At 40.3% G+C, this 25,360-nt stretch overlaps 1 protein-coding gene across 3 annotated transcripts in view; it reads right to left on the bottom strand.

The window, feature by feature from the left end:
• LRMDA (leucine rich melanocyte differentiation associated) overlaps window positions 1–25,360 on the bottom strand; it is a 1,173,646-nt gene that overhangs the window by 35,479 nt on the left and 1,112,807 nt on the right. For 2 of the 3 annotated variants that reach the window (XM_061163024.1, XM_061163025.1), the window contains one exon: window positions 1,638–1,720. The exons of the other annotated variant lie outside the window; for it this stretch is intronic. In XM_061163024.1, coding sequence (XP_061019007.1) covers window positions 1,638–1,720 — 83 coding nt within the window. The remainder of the gene's footprint in view (window positions 1–1,637; window positions 1,721–25,360) is intronic. 3 annotated transcript variants of the gene reach the window in all.

Raw genomic sequence — 25,360 nt, 5'->3', positions numbered from 1 at the left:
ACTCTGGTTATTAATGGATTTGAGAGAAAAAGCCAAATATGCAATATTCTCTAATTATTAATGGTCTTAAGGATTTTGATCTAAATTTGTCTCAATAACTGATTACTGAATGTTGTGTGTAATCTACAAGAGGGACTCCTGCCAACCCCAGCGCAAGTCATTCAAGGACTGTGTTGACTCAGTCAGCCAGACGCCACGGAAATGGACTAGAACAGAGAAAGCGAGCTCTTCTTGGGTGTCTCAGGCGTTCTGAATCCTTAAAGACTTTTACCATAGCAGCTCTCTAGTCTTTTGGTATCCATAACTAGGAACGATTCTCATTTACATCTTGTTGTCCTTAAACTAACCAAATACTGGGAGACCCTGGACAATGAACACTTGGTCTAAATAAAAATAAACATACATGCTACTGTGTCAAGAGCAAATAGCCTTTCAAACATCCTCTACTGGTGTACCGGTATATTAAATGGAATTACAGCCATCCAACCAGCATGACGATGCTCATTTTCTTTGTAACATTAGGGCTGGAATATAAACAAAGGTATACAAAGACCATCTCATCAGCTGTGGATTTCATTTCTGAGAGATTCTGAGAAATATACTAAATACAAAGGGTTTGTGCCTTTTATTGAAAACTGTTTGGTCTAGTGAGTGTTTTGTACAGTCTCCACTTTCCTTTTTAACTTCCTGACCTATTGCTCTACCTTTTATCACCTCACTACCTTTATATAGCACCCAAAGGAGTAAGCCAGCTCCAAACACACATATGGCCATAGACGTAGCTGGGAGGGTATGTGGTTAAAAAAAAAAAAAAGAGTCCTTGGATAGAACCCGGTTTTGCGAAAGATGCCTGACACTGCCTAGTATTCAGGGCAAGAAGAGGATTTAGAAATGAACAAAACATGGTAAAATCCATGCTTTCGAAGTCAAGGTTTAGTGACAGCAATTTACTCCAAACAACAAACTGTAAGAGCACAAAGCTCATCATAAAAACACAACGTGGCTAAGAACGCACCTCTTCTGTTCTCCAAAAAACTAACTGAAATGAATTGCCTGTGATAAATATGCTAAAGGATGATGAGGATGGGGTGGGAGGGGACTATGCAGAATACAAGAGATTAAGATTTAAGGGAAATAACAGAAAGAAGGCTTCCTCTAAACTGACTGTGTCACTAAAAATCAACCCACAGCACAATGGTATCAGAAGGATCTCTGCTCAATAGGCAAGCTAAAGACACAGTCTCTCGCACTTGACGACAAACACTGAGCATGCTCAGGGAGGCCCCAGGTGTGACCTCTGCTCCCCTGTGAGCAGTGGAGGGGCCAGGCAATCTATCATGGTGTTCATCCTGTCAGCCCTGGTGCTTCGCCACCACTGTCTGTCACCCTAGTGGATGAGACCTGCTTAAGGGCAATCATGTCAATCTCTGTGTGACCACTCAGTCTAAGGCAGAAGGATGATCCTGACAGGCCTGGCAAAGTCAGCAGAAGGTACCAAAAGCTGAAGTCATAGCTTTCCTACAGAGAAGGGATGTGGGCCATTGTCTTTTCATTTAGCTTTTCCTTTATTTTTGCTTTTTTTTTGTTGTTGTTGTTTTCTAACTCTCATGTCACTGGCTAAGGCATAGAGAACTTGCCTTTCAGAGCTGGTCATCACGGATAAACCTGTTGCCCTCTGAGTTTTTCCCATAGTAAATATAGCGACACTTCCCCAGGACACCTGCAAATTAAAAGAAACACAATTATTACTGATGGCACAAGTATTGTAGCAAGAAAACATTGGTGCTCATGGCAGAAATATAATCACAAAGCCCATGGGTGGTGGCAAATGGATTAAGCCCCCAAAGAGAAGGACTCTACTTTCTTGCCCTTAGAGTTGACATTCAAATAAAATGTCACCAGAGCACAGGCTCCTAGGAAGAATATTTTTCCTGAATGATTTGCCTTTCACATTTTAAAGAATTTTCTAGTTTGGCCAGCTACTTCTCAAAACAAAGCAAAACCCTCATTCTCTCTCCAAGTTCACTTAATAGACTTTCTAAAAATGGAAAATTAAGAATTAAAAGTCAGGCTCAGTCTAAACAAAAGATATAAAACAATCCTTCCAGAATATGGAGTTTCAAATCCTTTATCATGAATCAATTTTGTTAGTATCCAGACAGAACCTTCCAAATCACAGCAGACCTCAAGTACATAATGGATGATTAAGGAAGGATGGTGTTCACAAAACGCCACATAGAAAGTAACGGTGCCTCTGACAGTAAATGGTTTCTTCTTACAGGGGTCCTGAACTATACTCTCAGGTTGGAATGCACTTGATTTTCATCTTCAGTTTTATTTTAAATAATTTTGTGGCTCCATATACAGCTTTTCTGTTATTCACAGAGATTATAAGAGGACTTTAAATGATGCCCCTAGAATAACATCAAACCTTTCAATCAACTCACCACTTATCCTAAATACCCATAAGAAATCACTTGCCATAGTTATTTTGAAAGCTTTGCAGGATTATTAAGAAAACATCAGTTTTTTTGCATGAAAATATTTATAACTACAATTTGATTTTTGCCACCTTTGGTTTATTTCCTTCTAATTTAAGAAAAACTAACTTAAAACTCAGCTTCATGGAGTTGTCTTTATTACTTAATAGTACTTGAGTCTCTGAAATGTGCATAACCAGAAAAAAAAGTCTCCATACACATAAATTCATGAAATACAAATCTGTCTGTAAAAATAGTTACCCATATACATGTTTTTTCCCCATTATTTTGATAGTGTGAAACTAACAACCACCATCTACTATTCCTCTGGGATAAATCAGCACTTGAAAATCATGCAGGTTCTTTACATCAGAAGTTCTACATGGTAAATACTTGGGTCATTGTACAGGAGATATTTCTCCACTACAGAACTGTAGACTGTATTCTTCAATGTGGATTCAAAATGACTTAGAAACTTTTAAAGACAAGGCAGATGTTCCTTGGTTTGGATGACTTGGGACACCATGGAGAATTGCTGGGGTCACAGAATCTCTGCAAGTTTGCAATCGGGAGAGGATGACATCATTTCATGGCCTCAGAATGGGCCTTGGGCTGGCTGTCATCACCTCTGTTTCCTGCCAGGGTCCCCTGAGAAAGTTCACTGTGGACCACTCTTCACCTTTGGCCATGCTTTCTCCTTGGCCCCTAGTCCCCAAGTTCTGCTTTCCAGTATTGGTCTGGTGCCTGGAAACACTGAGGTTGGATGAAACCTCCCTGAGACCCTTCTTGGGGCCTAAATTATTCTTTTGGCTGTTGACACTGAGCTGTTCCGTTTACTGTGCTGAATTAACACAGCACCTGGAATTGTGCTAACGTGGTCATCAGAGCCAGGACAGGTCTGGGGGCGTGGCTCGAGGCTGCAGTCCCTGAACAGCACCCCCTACAGGCCTGGGTGGGAATGTCTCAAAAGTCCTTGAAAATCCACAAGGGGGTTCCTTAAACATAACTGATTTCAAGAAATCCTCAAGAATGTGGAAGGATAAGGCTATGGGATGTTAATTTCTCTCCACACCAGGACAGCAAAAATTTTTATAAAAAGAAATGAATAGGGCTGTCAGATGTTATAAAGAACATAGTCTTTCTCTTGAGTAAAAGAACGAAAGGCAGATAGAGACACACATACACACACATGTGCACGCACACACACACACACACACAAAACACCAGCGGGTGCATTTGCTCCAGAAAACTCCCCAGCACATTGGGGATTGAATTTCTTCTCTCTGCGCTCTCTCCATGGCAAACTTCAACTGCAGACCTTGCCTACAGACAACCTGGATAGCAAGGGCCCTTCTAGAAACAGCCTGGATATTCCTGAACGTGGGCTGTATGCGGAGGGAGGGGATGTGTTCTGAGGCACGCACAACCCTGTCCTTCTGTTCTGGCCGGCACTGATAAAAGTCCTTTTTAAGGCCTGCCCTGTTCCTGTGGGCCTGAAAGTGAGAATGTTTATAGACACCCTGGTGAGAAAGGGCTGTTTGATGAATGCAGGAGACTGTGGCAAAGTGTCAGAGCTTGGAAAATGAGGCAAGGACATGAGGTATTAATATTGTCAATGATCTCTTGACGGGAAAACAGATACCGTGCTCACCCTCAGATTTAAATAGACATCAAGTGCATTAATGACAAGAGGGCCGACTTCAAACAAAGGGGCTGTGTGGTGGGGAGCAGAGCCAGTCTCCGGGCTGGCATAACCTGATCTGAAAAGACACTGTCAGGGCTCAAGACAGGCCCAGGATTGTGTGCGGTGACAGAAAACAGAGATGCTGACAGAGATACCAGAGCCATATTATGCCAAGGATATTCTAACACTGTCTGCCGCTCTAACAAAAGCTGACATCACTCCCCAGCACTTGGGGTCTTCTTCGCCTGCTCCTGCATAGCGTTTCTCCCCAGACATCATTACGAAACTTGCTACCATGGCCAAGTTCCTGGCAGCCCTGTTCCATCAGAGCACTGGGGTCATGAGGCCCGAGGATGACCTCAGTCAATCTAAATTTGGACTCTGCAGGAGGACCACACTCCTACCCCCTGATATCCTGGCTACTTGAGTTGGTCAGAGCGCCAATGTGCGAGGAGCTGTCACCTTGAATAAAATCGGGAAAGGAAGGCCCTCAGTCTGTGGGCTCCTCCAGGAAGGCGCAGGGACAGCCTGGCAGCCCGACAATGAAATCCAGCTGCTGCTGCTCCCCTGGGGAGAAAGGTGGTAAGGCTAGCGACAGTTAAAGTCAGATGAGATTTCTGAACTTGAACCACCAACGACTGCTTAAATTAACCAAGTGGTAGCCTCCATTGAGCCGCTGACCTAAGCTCACAGCTGGGAGTGGATAACCCTGCCCCCAAAGAGGACTTTCATGCTTAATAAATAAATAAGTAAATAACATTAGCATGGGCGGGGGGGGGGGGGAAGGCAGCGCTAAGACTTCATTTGTCATGAAGATTATTTGTAACCTAATACCATCTGCTCATAAATGAAGGGACACGGTGACTGTGTGTTTCCCTCTCTCTGGCTCTCCCCAGGCCTTCCTTCTCCATCATGGCAACTGCCATAAACTGTGCAAACTACGGAGGAAACAGTTTGCTTGCAAAGAACGTATTGATGGGGAGGCGCTCCGAGGTTGGAATTCGGGAACCCGCTGGTGGTGACTTGGTAGGCGGTGGTTTCTGTGTACATCTGCAATGCATTCACTTGTTTGTATCTCTTCAAATTCTAAATGTCTTGGGACTAGATGGGGAACAACACATTTAATGGCGTATGTAGTGTTTTTAATTAAAATATCTGGCTTTGCCCATAGTAAGTGAAGCAGGCTTGCTGCAAATCAGGCTGACGTTTAGCTGTCTGCGCGGGGCTTCTTTCGAGGAGCCCTGAAAGATGACAGTGCCCTGTCCCCTTGGGAATCTTCTCCTACCAAACGAGACAGTCTAATTTTTCTTAAGTAGCCAGCTCTGCCATCACTGTAAGCTCTTAAAACTTTAGTTCTGGAAAAGATATGTCAGGAAAAGTCTATTTTAAAGAGGTCCTTTATCTTTAAAATGTCCCCTGCCCCCACACTGGAATGGGTGTTCTAATTATGCAGGTTGGGTTTTGACCTTGGGGCTGCCTGGGGGTTGGGACTCAGCGTCTTTTCTTGGCTGCACCAGTGTGGCGATGGTACGATAGGACTGAGGAAAACCCTAAGTGTCCTGGAACGGACATCTTTGCATACCCTTGTAGAGGCCAGCAAACACCCCAGGACTTGCTGACATCCCAGATGGCCTTGTCTTACCATCTATTTAGTAAGGGGAGGTGGGGAAAGACCTATATTTAAATCAAGTTTGGCCCCTAACAGCTGAGGACACATACCCACATACATTCCCTCACTGGGCTGGTTTTCCCATTTGTAAAATGAGGGCAAGGGGCCAGATATCCCAGAGTTCCACCTTGCTTGTGAAATGGATGATTCAGCATTTCTGAAAGTTTCCCTTATGAAGATAAGGATGCCAGGTACTATACTGCCTGATGTAGGAGACAGAGCCAATGGTTAGTTAATCAAAATTTGATTTGGACCAAGTCAGCTTTTGAAACCCATCCAGCCCATTTTCCCATAATACATAAAAGGGAGTTTTGCTGGACCTCCAAACACCCAAGGAAAGAATTTTGACTCACTTTCTTGCAACCTGCATTTCATACCCAGAGCTGGGACACGCTCACCACTAATTAGCTCATGTCCCCCTAGCTTTGACATAGCTCGAGTCTCCTAACTCTTTGTTCAATAGAACTGAAGACTAAATATCAGAGTAAATGGTCTACCATTTGTATTTTAGCTGTGAAAGAATAATAGTCTTTCCTCATAAAAAAACTCATCTGATGATGGAATACGGGCTGGACCAATAAATTCATTTTTGTAACATGGAGAAGGTATAGATTTTATTATCACTAATAATGTTAGTTTTGGTAGTCATTGCTTTAAATGCTATTATCACAAATGTATGTAAGTGTAACTGTGTAATGACAAACAGATTGTAATCTGTTTGTGATCACTAGCACCTCACAATTAGTGCTACAAAATAAGCAGGGGACAGAGGACTCCTCATTCAACTCCTGTTCTCCCATCTGTTTGGGTAAAGCAAGGAACCAGACTCTTTGTGGCCTCTGAAGAGTGATGATGATATTGTGAAGACGTGGGTGGGCCCAGAGATGGAAAGAATATCTGGAGAGTCTTTCTGGTTCATTATGGAAGGTTCTGTGTGACATTATACGTAGTGTGAACATGTCACCTCTATAATAATCCCTCCTTCTCAATTTCTAATACCCAGTGCTTCAAACAGTACTTAGTACTAAGGAGGTGTTCAATAAATATTTGAATAGATAAATTTAATACCATTCAAATTATCTGTACACAATTTAAACAGAATCCATAAAGTGAGGAATTTCAGTTGTTAAACACTCATGCTTTAACCTTCGTTTAGATGACAGGCATTTGAAATGTTTTAAAAATATACACAGATTAAATATTTGCAAAGTAACAGAAGGCAACAGCCTCAATTCCTCAACACTGATGTTGTTTTTATGCTCAACACTTTCCTCCCACAAAAACAAAGCAATCGGGACGTCTGGTTGGAGAGAGCACAGTGGACTGAAGGAACGTTATCATCCAGCCTTAAGAGCTGTAAACATCACACAGGGGAAAGGACATTCCCCAGAAAGCGCATTCCTCGGCCTTTGTTATGTGCAGGTCCTAAGTAAACCGGGAACTAGAAGGAATAAACAGCCATGCTTTATGGTCTTGAGAAGTGGCTGGAGCAATACTCCAAGGTCAGCCTGTGTGATGGACTATCAGCTCCACTGTGGACATCACACAGGATTTAGCAGAGCTTGCAGAATTGCAGGCTCCAAGTACAACAGCCTCCTTCAGCATAAGCTACTTAAGAACAAAGAAAAGATTTTAAAAGAAAACAAAAAGAAGAGAGATTTTAAAATGGTCCTAAGGGAAGAGGTTGCTTGGGAGCAGTTTTAGGGGAAGCAGGAAAGACAAAGTCCACCTTCCGTGGGGAGAGTATTTTCCCTTCATTTGCAGACCCGTCTGGGAAGACTTAGGTTGGAAATAAAACAGGGAAAGGCTCTCCACCTGACCCATGGAAAGGGAGAGAAGACAAAGTGAGGCTTTCCTCCCTCCTGAGCATGATTTCAGGCAAGAGTCTCAGCTTATAATCTGTGTCTGGGCTTGGAATAGAGTGCCATGGTGATGCAGCACTTGCTAAACCCCAAAAGGTGAATAAGGGCTCCTGCTGTCCTCTCCACGGACTGGTGGCCATCCTTGCTAAGTACTGAAGTGACCACCTTAAACAGCGCTGCTCAAGGGAGGTTGTCTAGTCTCTCAAATGAGTGCACTTTTTAAAATCTCTTCTCCTTTATTATATAAAACAACCCCAGGAGGGATATTCTCACCCTGCTCTGCTGACCCTGATATTTTGCCATGGTGGACCTCTGAATTCTGCCATTTTGACCCCCAGGGTGCTCTGGCTGAAAGCTTATGAATATAGCACAAACTAGCCTGGTACTTTTTCTTTCAGAAAATATTAATTATTCAGAGAAAACTACATTTCATCAATTTAATTTCTTAATTTTTAAATTCAAAGTCAAGCCATATTCTATTTTTAACATTTTCATTTTTCTTTTATTGAAATTATTTGCAAAGGGGCTTAATTCTTTTTTTTTTTTTTAATTTTTTTTTTTATTATTATTATTATTTTTTTCCAGTGGGTTTTGTCATACATTGATATGAATCAACCATGGATTTACATGTACTTTTCCATGTAATTTTTTACATTAAGGTGAAATTCCTCCACCAGTTTTTGGCAAATACCAAATTTTACTGGTTATACCTTCTAAATCTCTTTAAGTCATTAATTTTCACAAGGTTACATTTCCTTGAGTAAAATTTTGCAGATGTAAATTGTGACAGGAAGAATTAAGTCCTCTGCTGAAGTTTAGACAACACATTTTATTGTGTGTCATTTTAGTTCACTTCAATTTTATTTTGTTTTCATTATTGCTACAAAGGCTAATTCCTTCCCATGAACTTGTGCAGTTTTCAATATGCCGACAAGATATAAATCTTTGGTCACTTTTTCATCCATAATAAATTGCATTATGTGCAGGTTTAGTTGCTGTCAGCTTATTCTGGATTAAGTAAATGGCAGTTTGTATTTATTTTTAGCACAAAGAGTATACAGGACATATGTAAATACTCTGGATACACAAGAGGATCTACATCATGGGGTTATAACACACTGCTTTTTACCAAATACCATCCAAAAAACCACAGTAGGGGTCACCTCACCAAAGGTTTGGATACATCCGTACGCTGAAAGAAAGCTGACACAAATGCTGGGTACCACATCCCGTTGAGAAAAGGACACTCGGCCACAGTGTTCAGCCCCCTCCAGTGAGGCCTGAAGGAAGGTTAAACTTTCTACTGAGAACAGATTATGCAGCCTCCTTAGACAAATGCTGGGCCTTGTCGAGTCTCACCCGTGTGTTTGTAAGGAAGAAGAAAGCTGGGGAAGGAAACCAGTCAGCAGGGAAAGCATCTTGGCAAAACCGCTACTGAAGGTGAGAGGAATGCAAGGCTGAGAAGCTAGCGCCCTCCCCCCTGCCCCCCACTCCCACCGCACCCCAGCCTGAGGAGGCTGCAGGAACAGTCACGTGAGCAGGCAGACAAGTTGACATGTGACAAGCCAGAGCCTGTGGAAAATGCACTCGGGCTCCCAGGGCAGCTGAAATGAGGCTTGTCATTTTAGAAGAGAAGGAGGGAGGAGAGGATTAAAAAAGATGCAGGGCCAGTTTCTCCCTCAAATAACCTGTTAGTGGGAAACACGAAAGCGGGGGCAAGTCTGAGCTACGTGCACCTTTGAGTGGATCCCTAGTAACCGGATCCGCAGTCTCACTGTGAGGCCCCGGGCCCTGTGCTCCGGTTGCAGATGCTGCAGCCCTTCCCAGACCTGACCAGACCATTCAGTGTCCTCTCTGCATTGAGGAAATACAAAGCTGACAGATTTAAAAGTTATCTGGCAGCAGATGTTTCCATGATGTGAATCCTGGAAGGGAAACAGTCAACATGCTTTTCCTCAGATGTCAATGCTCTTTAAATTATTTTGTATTGGGGGTCGTGTGTGTAGGCAGAGATGGACGGGAAAGAATCCCAGGTCTGAGTGTGGGCTCCCTTGCTCCCCTGTTTGAACATCAGTAATACGATTGGCTCTTACCTCAATACATGCTATATTTCAGTCAAAGAGGAACATGTAAATATCAGAGATCAAATGCCACAGTAAATATTTCCATGATCCCATAACATCCCCTCTTCAAAATATCAAATCAAACCAAACCAAAACCAGAAAATAACAACCAATAACCCACCATTGCTAAATCTTCTTAGCAACCCAAATTTTGAGTTTTCTTTTCAGGTTACATATTTTTTTATGTGTGCCAGTTAAGAATGAAGCCAGAAACGGTTTTCACTCTGACTTCCTAAACAATGATTCACTCATTCACTCCTATGATACTTGATTATTTTGCTGTGCTTTCTAGTAAGCTTGAACACAGAATAGGAATTTTTTCTTTGAAAGTATTTCTTTAAAGGTATTGAAGAATTCTCACTGAGACAGAATTTAAAGATCTTCATTTTCAGTAAAGGACCAAGAGGAGGTTCTAAGGGGCTTCCCCAAGGTCACACTACCAGACCAGACACCATACAACTACAATGCTATCTTTCTTGCTATCAGTCTTGGTTGTGGGATCTCAGTTCCCTGACCAGGGATGGAACCCATGCCCCACTGCAGTGGAAATGCAGATTCCTCACTACTGAACCTCCAAAGTCCCAGCAATGCTATCTTTCCATTACAAATCCCTCTAAATTATAGGACACTGCCCTTAGGATAGAAGAATGTCAAAGATCCACAACCTGATTCATACCTACTTTTCCACCAAGGAAACTTGAATTCTTAAAGCCAGTTTGGTCTGTGTTCCCCTCTCCCCACCTCCCTGTTCTAAGTAGGGTTTAATGGATCTGAGATGGGCTGCATTCCAAGTGCATGCCAAGATGGGATGCAAATGAGTTCAGATTCATGAAGATCCCTCTGCGCTGCTCGCTAATGGACAGCCCACCAGCCAGGCTGTCAGTCAAAATGGACAGTGGTCACGTGATACGGCTTCATTTTTATTTATTAAGTTTTTGACTGAAGAACTCAGAAATCTTTCAGATAGGAGAGAGAAAAAGAAAAAAAAATAATTTTTTTCACCCCTTTATCACCTCTGCCATCCCTACCATGATTTCCACATTCATCTTTTCCACCTTTTACTTGAGGTTGGGAGTGTGGCCACTAGAGGGCAGCATGAATTTAGGAAAAACAGCTGCTTTCTTAAATAAATAAAGAACTGATGGCAACGATTCAGGGAGGGCCATTAAAGTCACACTGGGCTTTTGGTCACCAATTATAGGTTCTGTAATGATCAATACATCATGTTTGCTCAATCTGTGCTGAACGCTTCCTGGGAATGGGGTTACCAGACACCCCCCACTGCTCACCCCTCCTTTTGGATGCCTCTGGTCTGGATTTCAGGGACTAATTTTCTTTACCATCAATTGCTCTAATTAGTCTTCCAGGCTCAGGGTTTGGGGATATTTGCATGTCACCTGCATAAATGTAAAGAAGCATGCAAAGATAAACAGAGATAGATTCCCATTCTTCTTAGAAAAAGTTTGTTTTTATCAGGAAAGTCTACAAGGAAATCAGCCATTCAATGGCATGAAGTTACTAATCATCATTTGATAGCAAAAAAAAAAAAAGTGAAAAACATAAAAATTAAAGAAAAACTGGGTCAATAAAACATACAAAAAGCATGTGGACTCCATCCATGCAAATCCTGGCTGCCTTCCACCCAAAGGTTGTCTTCCCTTTTAGAGTATCTGCCCAGGTTAATCAGAAAAGAGAGGTAGACAAATCTAGGAGATTGGGATTAACACACAGACACCACTATGTATAAAATAGATAACTAATGAGGACCTGTAGAAGTAGGGAATGCTACTCAGTATTCTGTAATAACCTACATGGGAAAAGAATCTGAAAAAGAAGAGAGTAGATACATGTATATGCATAACTGAATCATGTTGTTGTACCCCTGAAACTAACGCATTGTAAACCAACTATACTCCAACAAAAATTAATGAAAAAAATAGTAAAAAGAGGTAGAAACGACTCAAATAAAAATAAAACTTATTCCAGCTTCTGTTTGATCATCATCTAGTCCCCATCACTGGCCTCTGGCACATGGGCCAGTGATTATTTTCATGCCTAGAGCAACAAATGACCACCTCCCTTTAGGAGAAAAGAGGAATTCATGGGTTTCCAGGGATTTTGAACATATCATCATTTTTGAAAGAGCTGGTATTTTAAAATAGAATTTTTTAGAATTCAAATAAGTGAGTGGCTTTCACCAGAAAAAGGGAGTAAAGAAAGACTGGATCTACTGGACTGGAGGAAAGTGGAGTCCAGGTGTGGTTCTGCATGTCAGCTGAGAGTCTGCTCAAATGGTCAGTGAAGTAAAAATAAAATGGCTCTCACGCTTTCTTCCCTCAGACTTTCCTAATATAACAGTCATGGGATTGACTTGCCACTAGGGAAATGTTGGGTTCCAGATAATTAATTAAATTATCTTATTAACTCATGTCTCACTAGAAACCTTTTTTGAGTTTTCTCTCACATGTGAAACACTGCATGTTTCACTGTCTTACAGGTACTTTACTTGGTACCTCATGGTGACCACCCACGAGGATTTATAGTGAGGATAATACAGTTCAGAGGTTTCACTAGGGTGGGGAGACTGTTCAGTGAACATTTCTCAAGGTCTTAAGACATCTTTTTGTACAGGAACTCCTCAATGGCAGAGATGACAGTTTTTCATCCTTGCTTCCCGAGATACTCAACAGATGGCCAGTTATTGTGGAGTGGGTGAAAGGATCTCAGGATACTTCTGAACCCTAGAGTTTGATACACACTCCTGGACATTGGCAGGTGGAGGAGCTGCATGGCTTGTCCCCAGAAAAGCGATTCTCCAACTTTCCCTGGAACCCAGGTTACCTGGAAGGCTTGTTGAAACAGATTGTTGAGCCGCCCCCTCAAAGTTTTTGGTTTAGTGGGTCTGAGCTAGAGCCAAGAATTTGCAGTTTTTCTAGTTCCCAGGTGGCAGTGATGCTACACATTAGGGAACCACACTTTGAGAAACAAAGTTCTAAGACAAACTAAAAGGGCCCTCCCCCGCCCCTTTAAAAAAGTAAAACCTTTAACATTAGCTTTTCTTCATGTAGAATCAAGACCACTCAAATTCAGAGATAAAAATCTACTGTATCGAGTTTTAGCAAATGGAAGTTTTACTGTCTTCCTAACAACAGTCTGAAAACAAACCTTACCTAAAATAATAATAATAGAAGACTGCTCCAGCACTTTAATACAAAATGAAAAACACGAAAGTTTAAGTGATGTGCAGATTACATTAACAGAAGAAAGGAGTTTTTTGGATAAGTAGATTGGAACTGAATCTACAGACCATAATTTATGAAGCATAAGGAAAAAAAATCTTGCAGAAAAAATTTCCCAGAAAGTCTTTAGCTTTTCTCTAAAATGACAGAATCTTATATGAACAAATGTGAGCAGCGGGGGTCCCCCTGCAGAGTTTGAATGGGAATTTTGGCTTCGCTCTCAAGCAGAAATTTGCTTTTGGGTTTCAGGTCTGTTCCTATTAGAAAGCTCACATCAAAAGAGGGGAAAGCATCCACAGTTCTGTCTGGTTCTTCAGGCTAAAATTTCTCAAGAGAGCCATTGAAAATAAAGACAAGTTGCTTTTTTTTTTCATTCTTCAAGCTGCAAAAAAGAACCTCTCAAATAAAATTAAGCAGACCCAATAACAACTGAGTTTGTCATAATTCAAACTGCAAGGATTGAGGAAAAGACCTTCCTTCTTGGGCCCGTTAGTCCAGCCTCCATCTGCCCTTCATTAGAATTCAAACAAACTTTTCCTATGCTGATATTACCATAATCTTTCCTAATTCCAGGACACTCTGAATTGCTCTCTCCAAGAAGAAAACAAAAGGAATCCGCTGATATATGATCTAACAGAAAGAAGTTTCCAGTACAAAAAAAAAAAAAAAAAACAACCCAGAAGTATGTCATTACAGAGAGCACAGCTTAATTCTTGGGCACTAGCAATTCTCACTGCAAAATGTCAAAATGGTTTTCATTACTTCCTGATCTTCAACTCCTCATCTTCTAACTTGCTTTGAAAAAAAGCACATATATACATATACATATGCTAATGCCAAAGAAACTATAGTTTAAGTAAAAATTAATAGCAGGAAGCAGTTTATAAGGGCAATATGAACCTCGTGTACATTTTTTTTTGCCCAAAATAAAGACAAAGTAAACAATTGAAGAGCATATTATAAGGGTCTTCATTAGAGTCAGGCTCATTAAATCTTAATGAAGGCACCAGAGTCTCTCTATCAATATTAAGAGGGGGATACTTTTTGCCTATCAATGGAATGGCCTGGGTTAGACAGACATTGCTGACAGTGGGTGGTCCCAGGTGTTATCTTTCTCTGGAACATACTACTTTGATGGCTTAGAATATTACCCCTTTTATTTGGCTGACTTGAGTTTATCAGGATTCACCCTGTGGTGAGTTAACATGCCTCCATATTGGAAAAAAAAAAAATTGCCCATGGGCTACTGTGAGCCTTCCACTTAATAGAATACATCTGGCTCTGACAGTTTGATGCCCAGCTCTGAGCCACATTCGGCAACACAAATTAACAGCGTAGACATTGCCCACGCTGAGCAGGAAGTAATAACCTGCTACCTGCTACTTGGCCAAAATCTCATTATAAGCCATTACAGTAATTGAGGGCCCAGACTCTGTGGATATTAGACTCCCTGAGTGCTAGTCATTAGTTCAGCAGAAGAAAGGCTCTGAATGGAGGGGGTATGTGGCAGACTGGGGAGTAACTGTGCTTTGGACCATGGTGTGAATTCCATCTCCAGGTACACAGTGGCTCTGGGAGACCCGTGAGCAGCCTCTCTTCTGCCCTGAAGCCCATGTGACCTCTCCGGGGGGCTCAGGACCCCAGGAAGATAATGTAATTACTGGTAGGTCTTCAACTATTCTATACAATTAAAATTTGCTTTAAACGAATATTGGGACAGCCACAAAGGGAAGAAGATGGGAAAAGAAGTCAGAATGCTCCAAAAGTATTGTAGTAGGGGTGGGGAGAGACGGGGGACTCTGCTATTCTCCTTAGAAGATGGGGGCTCTCTAGAATCACTACACACCTACAAGCTTCCTGTAGCTGGCCAAGCTGACTCCTTTTCCCATGAAGCCTCACTCTCTGACCGGGACTGGGCAGCCATGGATGAAGTGGGGTGAGTTCGGGAGAGGGAAACAGGGCAGGAGTCCAATGGATCAATCAATCAACCTGATCTTTGGTACCATCAGGACGGCTCTGAACTATAGTTACCATGACAGCTTTCAATAAACACTTCTTGGTAAGAGTTACATAAGGCCAGAGAGAGGAGTAACTGAAAATATAACAAATTGATTCCAAAAATCCCTTTGTATCTTTCTACATACAAATCCCTCATACACATACACACACACACACACACACACACACACATACACACACACACCCCAATAAGAAACAAAATCCTCCAGTCATTAGAGCAAATTTATGTAAGGTTTTATCTAATGTGTAACACAACGCTTAAGTGCCATGTCTTCTCCAGAAACCACTGGAATCCTGGTTAGTAAGCCTTCCTGGGCATCCGAAGCTTCCATTTCATCCTGCTTCCAGTCTCAATAAAAGGCTGCCTGACCTTGGCATTTTGAAAGAATTGGTATTCAGGGGAAATAAGCACTATGATGGGGAAAAGAGTCGTGCTGCTGAGGGTGAGGATATCTATGAGGGTCAAGTCCACTTTATACACGTCATGAGACCATCTTCTTGTATCAGCCACACCAGCCTCATTATTCCTCTGCACCCAGAGGGTTAAGTATACAGGCTAGAGCCTAGAAAATGGCTTCTATTGGTACAAGTGAGGCCTTCCCTATAACTAGATCCTTCAGGAAAAAACAAATTAATCAACAGCGAGCTGAAGTGGGTTTAATGATTGCATTCTGCATACAATCAGCTTTTCCCTTTTCAAGGGCCATCAATATGTCAAGGGAAGACATATCTGAAGGATATAGCTCTTAACATCAAGGTTATCTATTCTCCACAAGGCTCCCACTCCTTCCCGGGCTGATACTCCACGCTGCCTGTGTCTAACATTTTCATCAACTCTGCAATCAATCAAGGTAATAATGTTGTGCAAAAAATCAATTAACAACGCAATTAAACTTTCCTTATTATCTCAAAGGGCTGAAATAATACCTAAAGGGAAGATAGACTCACTGAGCGCAGACATCCATAATCCAATGTGAAAGTGAATTATGAGATTGGACAGATGCAGGCATGTGCTGGTGCTGTTATTTTCCAGGGGTTATATCTCATCATGGCAGTGTATCAGTCAGCCCCAATCCCAGACCCTAAAATTCCAAATTACTTTTAAGAAATATATGATGTGCAATATCCATTTCATACCCTCTTTTAAAGATAACCCCCTCCCCTCCAAAAAAAATTGAACGGCCATATTATTCAAAGACAAAATGATCTTTCAACAAGAACATAAAATATAAAAGCTATAATAACATTTACATCTGTATAGCACACATCTCTGTAAATGCAGGTCATCTATTATACATAATCTGCAGTGCCGAAGAGGCTCGGGATGTGGCACAACATTTAACATCCACATGCTTAAATGTGCGAACTCCTATGGAATGGCTGTGCCTTCCCCCCAGAGGAGGTCTCACCCACGCCTGTCTGTATACACGCACATACACACGTGCAGACAGAAGCATTGGGAATGAAAGTATTACTCATTTAAGATGAGAATGACTATATTATTTAGCAATTACACTCAACTCACCCTGAAACACTGTCCTTAGAAACTGACCATTTATAGTACATAAAAAAGAGAGAACTATTAACCTTTTGCTGTAGCGAAGACTGTGAGATGCTTGAAAATTCACTCTGAAACGAGATACAAAGTAAATGAGGAAGGGGATCCCTGACATTTATAGAGCTCATCTTAAGCTGTTCAGGTCCCACAAGAGACGGTCTGGCACTGATAGAAGGTGGCCTAGAGATAGGAAGTGAAATAGCAACCAGAGGAGGAAAGGTTTGCTAAACAAACATGGGAGCAAACGCCAGGAAACAATACAGGATGGATAAACAATGAGGTTCTACTCTAGAGCACAGAGAACTATATTCAATAGCCTGTGATAAATCAGAATGGATAGGAATACATAAAAAAAAAGAATGCATATATATGTATAACTGAATCACTTTGCTATACAGCAGTAATTAACACTATGCTGTAAATTAACTCTACTTAAAAAAAAAAGCCAGCAAACAAAAGTACTGATTTAAAATTTACATTATTTGAATATTCTCTTGACTCTTGGAAGTAAACACTGGGAGAATAAGTATAAACAAATACCAAATGTGAACACCCAACAAAAATCATGTCCCTTTACAAGTCTTTCTGCATCATGGCCCCAAAGGCTTCTATGCGGCAGAAGGTGAGGATCTCACAGTTTACAAGAGAGTCTAGGAGATCCCTAGAAATTCACAGGAGCCAGGTAAACTGATCTGGAAAGGTACCATTCCAAATTCGGGCTTCAGAGCATTCTCCAAATTGGAACGAAAGGATTTCCCTGTGTTTCAAACATGTTGCTACGTGGTGTGCTCTAGGTTTGGTGACAGACAGCTATTCTCCTAGCAGCATGGGTTTCCACATAAACCACCTGGAGTTATGCAGGTACTGTTTTACAGTACTGTTGCTCAACAATGAATTCCTTTTTTGCAAGTTACTCAGTGCAACAAGGATCTACCTTCTTATGCTAACTCCCTCACCATTTTCAGCACAGCAAGGAGGCAGGACAGAGCCCCAAGTGCAGATTTCAAATAAACAATAAAACAAGACAAATACACACAAACCCTCATTCTGTAATTTCTTAAAAAAAATAAGGAAGCAACTCATGATGTACTTTTCAGTACAGAATTTCAACAGAGTTGAACAGGTAGTGGATCCTGCCTGTTCTCTCCTAACCTTAGGAACATAATTAATATGTTTTCATTTTCAACGACTATATTGTGTGTGTGTGTCAACTGGAACTGCTCCTGCTGTGTATTTGATTCCACTGACGATGGGGTGGGTTGGATTTTAAATGATGTGTGAGCACTTCTGTTCTCCCCGTGCTCTGGTTTATGTGTTATTCATGACTCGCATTACAGACATGGCTGATACACAGATGTAAATGTTATTAAATCTTTTGTATTTTAGAGGCTTTGTGAAAGGTTTCTTTGTTTTCAAATAATTCTCTTAACCACCAAAAATAACCAGAAATACATGACAATGTCTTGGGAATTTTTTCCTCTGAATTTTCTGATGGAGAGATTTTCTCCCTTCTACTGCTATTTTTTTCATCAAAATAAAAATGTATGGATAAGGTGGCAGATGGAAGGGTTACATCTTTATAGTAACCAGTTAAGAACCAATTCACATGTATGTATGCATGCACACCTGTGTGTTTTATGTGCATGAAAGTTATACATGGGACATGGTGCTTGTATATACACTGTTACATGCATGCTCTGTGTGTCTTGCTGAGAACTGTATGTGTAGGTCCTTTTTGTGTGTATCTCACACACAAGTGTGTTGTGTGTGCACACGGTGTGTGAGTTGGTGTGAATATGTTGACATCGTTATGCCACAACAGAACTCAAAGTCAAGCAATTCTTGATTACCTGCCCAAAATCCAGTTGCTTTACTGCATTTTGGTCTCTGACATAATTTTTAGCCTGTTTTCATTTTGCTACAGCCTCTCTTCACATTTCTCAGGATTTCAACAGAAATGTGGTAGAGGGTATACCTCTTCATATGGATGGTACTTAATACTGTGCTTCTTACTGGCTCACTTTTCTTTATTGACTTGAAATGTAAACAAAGCTCTGAGGCTGAACCTCCACAAATACAGAGGACCTGACTGAAGGAGGTCAGGTAGGATGGAGATGTAGTACATTTAGTCCTGAGGTTGGCAGCCCAATTTTGATGAGCTCAAAGACGAGAGGTGGCTCAAGACACTCAGGGAAGTGGGGGTCTCTGGTTCCCCAAGTATCCTTTGGAAGCATGACAAAGGGCATATCAACTCTTGTAAGTGTGACGGATTCCAAAGGTCAGGTTCTAGTTGCTGGGTTGTAGCAATTGTCCTGTGCAACATGTCAACTTCTGGGCCTCAGCCTCTCAGTATCTGGAGAAAACTCTCTATAAAGGCTGTTTCTGTCCCAGTGAATATGTCTATTTTCATCTAAGCATATTGGCTATGCTGTGCATTGCTCACATAGTTAACACAGGGAAATAATTTTTTTACATTTCCCTCTTTTTGTTTCCTTGGTGTGTCTCCTTCCCTCCTAGAATAGCCATAAATGTCATATACCCTCTTACCTTTATGAGGGCTTTAATTCCACTATCAAAACATAATTATCCTCTCTCAGAAACCTGTACACATCATTTTTTTAACACTTTTTCTAAGAAACAACTAGTTCTCTGCCAACTAATTCACATTAGGATGGCAGAAGTTGACAATGAAATGAGATTCATAACTTCAGATAAAATATTTTACTTAAAAAATACACACACTAAAAACCAGGCCAACTGAATAAATCTCTAACAGAATTTCAGGCAGTATAGGTAAGCAGGGAAGCCCTATTTGTCAGGGACAATCAGTGAAAGCCAAAATGGAAGAAAACAAAAAAGAAAGAAATGGGAGAGGTTTCTACATTTGAGCAACTAACAGGCCAGAAAGGCAGATAACTTGTCAGATAATTGCAATAAAATTTTCCATAATAATGTTATCTACAAAATGTTATATAAATAAGAACAAAAAAGACTAGTGATGAGGTGAGTGAGCAGAAGGCATTAAAAAAGGGCATTTTCTCTGTAGGTATTTCTCTTTTTAGCCATGTTAAGTCACAAATATTATATTTATTATAAGTTAAACAATACAGAGGTATACTGAAAAGCTTAATTATTACTCCTTTCAAAATTTCTATGACCATGTGATGGTGATTGACTCGCAGGATATACTACTGGACACATACAGGTACAGAACAGACTCAGTATACAGGGCTAAGTGAAAATGCAAGGAGCAAAAATGTACATAGACTTTTAGGTAAGAAAGGAGTAAAATAAGCTTAAAAAATAAACACACATCTTCATACATGTTTTGCAAAAAGAAACACAGAAAGCATAAACATAGACTACTAAGAATGATATATGTGATGGATGGATGAAAGCAGGGGAAAGGTATTGGGAGGGGACTCCTCTAGATATATCTCTCTTTAAATTTATGTATTTTGCATATAAAAATATAATAAATCAAAAAGGATGGGAAGGGGCTTCCTGGTGACTCAATGGTAAAAATCTGCCTGCCAAAGAAAGAGACACAGGTTCGATCCTTGGTCCTGGAAGATCCCACATGCTGTGGAGCAACTAAGCCTGTGCCCCATGACATGCTGCAACTACTGAAGCCCATGACCCTTGAGCCCATGCTCTGCAACAAGAGAATCCACTGTAATGAGAAGCCTGCGTCCACAACTAGAAAATAGCCCCTGCTTGCTGCAACTAGAGAAAAGCCAGCACAGCAATGAAGAACCAGAACAGCTAAAAATAAATGAATAAATTTTAAAAAAAGATGGTAAAAAACAAACCTTAAAACTGGGTACAAAAGAAATGAACCTAACCATATACCAAACTGACAGTCCTTTAACTGTACACCTGAGTGAGAGATATCTGAGCATACCACCATCACTAACAAAAACTGAAAAGAAAGCTTGAGCATTACTTTGCAGGCCTATTGTCATTACTGTTAGTGCTGTTATAATTCTCCAGTTATTCTGCATATATTGTAGGATAGAGGAAATGTGCAAATATAATGAAGTGGTTGGAAGTCAAAGTTTTCACTGTGAGAGAAGGGAAACAAAACAAAGAGAGAAAGAAGATGTAGAGAGCATAAAATGGTCCCCAAGATGTCCACGTGCTAAGAACCTCAGGACCTGTGAATATGATACCTTACATGGCAAAAGGGACTTCGTAGAAGTGGTTAAGGACACAGACCCAGGATGCAGACACCCTGTTCTTTCTGGGTGGGCTCAGTCTAATCATGTGAGTCCTTCAAGGGAGAAATTTTAAAGGCTGTGGTCAAAGAGGGAGATATGGAATAACAATCATAGAGAGGCAATGCCACTGGCTTTGAAGTTAAAAGGAGGAAAGGAAGAAGGAAGAGGAGAAGCAAGAAGGAGGAAGGAGGAGGAGGAGGACAGGGAAAGGGGTGGAGGAAGACAGAGGTAGGAGGAGAAGAAGGAAATGAAGATAAAGAATTTGAAGATGAAGGTGACTCCATGAATTTAAATTTGGGGTATTTATAAGAAATCATAATTAAAAATTATACATGTATGAATGCATGTGTGTACATATTGATGTAGGATATCTAGCATCTGGACACTGGTTTCCAAAAAGTATTTTCTACCAATAACCAGGGTTTCTTCAAGAAACCCTGGTTTCTAATTCAGTTTGTGGGCAGGAAATGTACAAGTGAGCCTGGAACATCTTGTTCCAGAATGCAGAGAACAGTCAGTGGCTCAAAGAGGCTCGCTCTGACCCAATTTGGCACTATTTGAATATCAAAGAGAATAATGATAGTAATTAACTTGCCACATTGAATTTTAAAAAATTTAAATTCATAGTGATACTTAAACACATAAAGAAATAAATGTAAGAAAAGACAGAAAGCTCTTATTTAAAGAACATCAACTGTTTAATGCAGAAAGAAAGCAAAATTAGAAAAATCACCATACTCCAACGTAGTGATTCAGGCAAAAATTATCAATTGATGTGACAACTACTGGGTGAAATTTTTCAAGGAAGAAAATAATCACACAGTGTCAAATTGCCTCTATTTAGGTTACTTATTCATTATAAAGGGGAACATATACCTTTACATTACATTAAAATTGTGATAACCATGTTCACTAATGATCAATCTTAGCATTTACTACAAAAAACAATGGCTAAATATCACGTGCTTCTCAACATGATGAAATATTCTCATACTTGCCAGAATGTTAAACCTGAACCAAATACAAGAGAGCAATCATAAAAATCTGGAATGTGGGACATTCTACGATGAAACTGACCCAGGCCTTAAAAAGAAAAAAAGAAACTAAATGTCATGAAAATGAGGAAGGGTGGGAGGTATGTTCTAGATCACTGATGCTTTGGTTTCAGAATCCCCTGGACCGCTTGTTGCAGATCACAGGGGCTGCCCACACAACTTCTCATTCAGTGGGTCTGGGTGAGGGCTCCAGTGTTTCCATTTCTGACAAGTTTCCTAGCGGTGCTGATGCTGTAGACTTTGGAGGTTACCCTTGAGAACCACTGAACTGGATTAAAAAAAGACTTAACAAGCAAACTCAAATTTTGATTAGATACTAGACCAACATAATCCCTTCTTCTTTCCTTCCTTCCTTCCATCATGCCTTCACAAAAATGTATAAGGTTCACGCTTAATTTGCATTATAATATGCCTAATACAGGTTATTAGAAATTATTGAGTTATGCTTCTTCCACCACACAATTATTAACTGAGATCATACTGTGTGCCAGTTAATGTTCTCACAGATGGTGATACAGTGGTGGATAAAGTCTCAGCCCATGGACACTCAACCTAGTGGCAGAAGAAAGGCAATAAGCAAATAGATACAATGTAAAAACAAATCACTAATAATTTTAGATACAAATATATTAGGTTGGTGCAAAAGTAATTGAGGTTTTGCCTGTTGAACTTTGCCATTTGATATTGGAATATATTCTTAAGTAGATGTGGTTATGTTATACATTAATTTAATATACATTTCTCACTTTTTTTTTTTTTTACTAATGATTTATTACTTGCTGTGTATTTTATATTTTAGACTACGGAAGTGATGTTAGACAAAAAGCAAATTTGAGTGAATTTCTTATCTGAGTTCAAAATCTGTTGTAAAGCAGCAGAGACAACTCACAGCATCAACAATAGATTTGGTCCAGGAACTGATAATGAAAGTACAGTGCAGTGGTGGTTCAAGAAGTTTTGCAAAGAAGACAAGACCCTTGAAGATGAGGAAAGTAGTGGCTGGTCATCAGAAGTTAGGAAGCTGACAACAACGGAGAGCATCACTGAAGCTGATCCTCTTAAAACTACACAAGAAGTTGCCAAAGAACTTAGTGTCAGCCATTCTATAGTTCAGCATTTGAAGCAAATTGGAAAGGTGGAAAAGCGTGATAAGTGGGTGCCTCGTGAGCTGACAGCAAATCAAAAAATCAGTTTGAAGTGTTGTCTTCTCTTATTCTAAACAATAACAAACAATCTCTCAATGAGATTGTGATGTGTGATGAAAAATGGATTCTGTATGACAACTGGTAACAACCAGCTCAGTAGTTGGACAGAGAAGAAGCTCCAAAGCACTTTCCAAAGCCAAACTTGCACCAAAATAAGGTCATGTTGCTGTTTGGTGGTCTGCTGTCCATTTGATCCACTAAAGCATTCTGAATCCTGGCGAAACCATTATATCTGAGAAGTATGCTCAGCAAATTGATGAGATGCACTGAAAACTGCAACGCCTGCAGCCAGCAATGGTCAACAGAAAGGGTCAAATTCTTCTTCACAACAACGCCAAACCAAACATTACATGACTGACACTTCAAAAGTTGAACGAATTGGGCTACAAATTTTTGCCTCCTCCACCATATTCACCTAACCTCCTGCTGACCAAATACCACTTCCTCAAGCATCTCGACAACTTTTTGCAGGGAAAATACTTTCACAACTGCAAGATGTAGAAAATGTTTTCCAAGAGTTCACTGAATCCCAAGGCATGGATTTTTAAGCTACAAGAATAAGCAAACTTATTTCTCACTGGCAAGAATGTGCTGATTGTAATGGTTCCTATTCTGATTAATAAAGATGTGTTTGAGCCTAGTTATAATGATTTAAAATTCATGGTCCGAAACCACAGTTTTATTTGCACCAACCTAATAACAAAGGTGGTAAATCTATAATGAAGGTAGTAGAGAGTAAAAGAACAGTAATAAGAAACAGAGTATCTCAGTGCTAGCACTGATTCGTCTGTATTCTAGGCTTCAGAGTTTTGGCTGGTCACATGACTTTGATGAACCTCAGTTTTCATGTTTAGAATGAGAATAATAATCCTCGTCTACACAACTCTCATGCCCAGTAAGATAACTTTGAAGAATAAATACCATCTACTAAATAATGTGTATTATCATTGCCAAATGATAGCCTACCTTGGATATGCCTTGACAATTTGTCATAATTCTTACAGGAATGAGCCATCTTATAACTGTCCTACTACTGTATTAGTAAGAATTAGGCAAGCTGCTATAACAAACAAGCCCTACAATTTCAGTGGCTTAACACAATGGAAGTCTATATCTTCCTTACTCAGATTCCTCCAGGAATCTTCTGCCATGCCTGATCCTTGTAGTTCTCCCATCTCCTACCAAGTCCTGCTACATGTATCAGTCCTATTGAAGAAAAAGTGAAGGACAAACAGCCACTTCTCAGAAGCCTTGGTTAGAAATGACACCATCACCTCCACTAACTCCACCTCCACTGCTTTGACTAAAACATACTCATTTAACCATATGTAACTGCAAGGGTTGAGTGAAATGAAGACTAGTATTGTAGTCCCCAAACAGGAAGAAAACGTGTATATGAGTGAGCAAAAACAACAGTTTGTCCTTCCATATTCTTTCTTAATATAAAATATTTTCATATGTTAAAGAGAGTTGAAAGGGTAATTTTAGAGTCAGTTAAGTATTTGTTAGGGCCTGACTATGTACCAGATACAATAGTACATGGATGTTTTCATCTGTATGGCAAAGCAGACCATCTGTCAATAGAGTCTGACACACTAGAAGCCTTTCAGTATATATTCATAGGTTAATGAATAAATGAATATCCACTAGATTCCAAGTTTCATGAGAGTAGGTAATCTTTTGTGTCTAATGCAGTCTTTGAGGTCCTAGCACTGTGCTCAGCACACAGGGAAAAATAAGTACAATATGTGCTAAGCATTTATGTTTTGAAACCTAAAGTTCTATTTTGTTCCCTAAATTGAGCATATGCATTTACAGCATACTCTTGGAGCAAAAATTTTTATGACACATTTAGTCATGTTAAAATAATTCCAAGCCATCCAGGCTTTACCTAAATATGCATGAATACTTAAATAACTGACAACTCCACAGAGCCATTATAGCTATATTTTACTACCAAAGAGTAACAAGCAAATCAAGTAGACAGCATCTATTTTTAAAATGGAAATCACAATAGATAACTTTAACTGAAAATTAATAACAGGAGAGCACTAATTTCCAAAAAGCCTCCATTAATTAACTAAAACAATGAATTTGCAACCTCCTGGATGACAGTGAAATGTTCCAGGAGGCCAACATGGCTGTGGAAAGGCAACAAAAGCTGTCGCAACCACAATAACAACAAACATGAACTTGAGTCTTATATGGCAAAGATCTAGACAGTTAACCTAGATTTCCTTCAGGCA

The sequence above is a fragment of the Dama dama genome, chromosome 15 (assembly GCF_033118175.1).
Source record: "Dama dama isolate Ldn47 chromosome 15, ASM3311817v1, whole genome shotgun sequence".
Lineage (NCBI taxonomy): Eukaryota > Metazoa > Chordata > Mammalia > Artiodactyla > Cervidae > Dama > Dama dama.
Note: the sequence above shows the minus strand (reverse complement) of the source record. Positions and strands in the feature narration are given on the sequence as shown.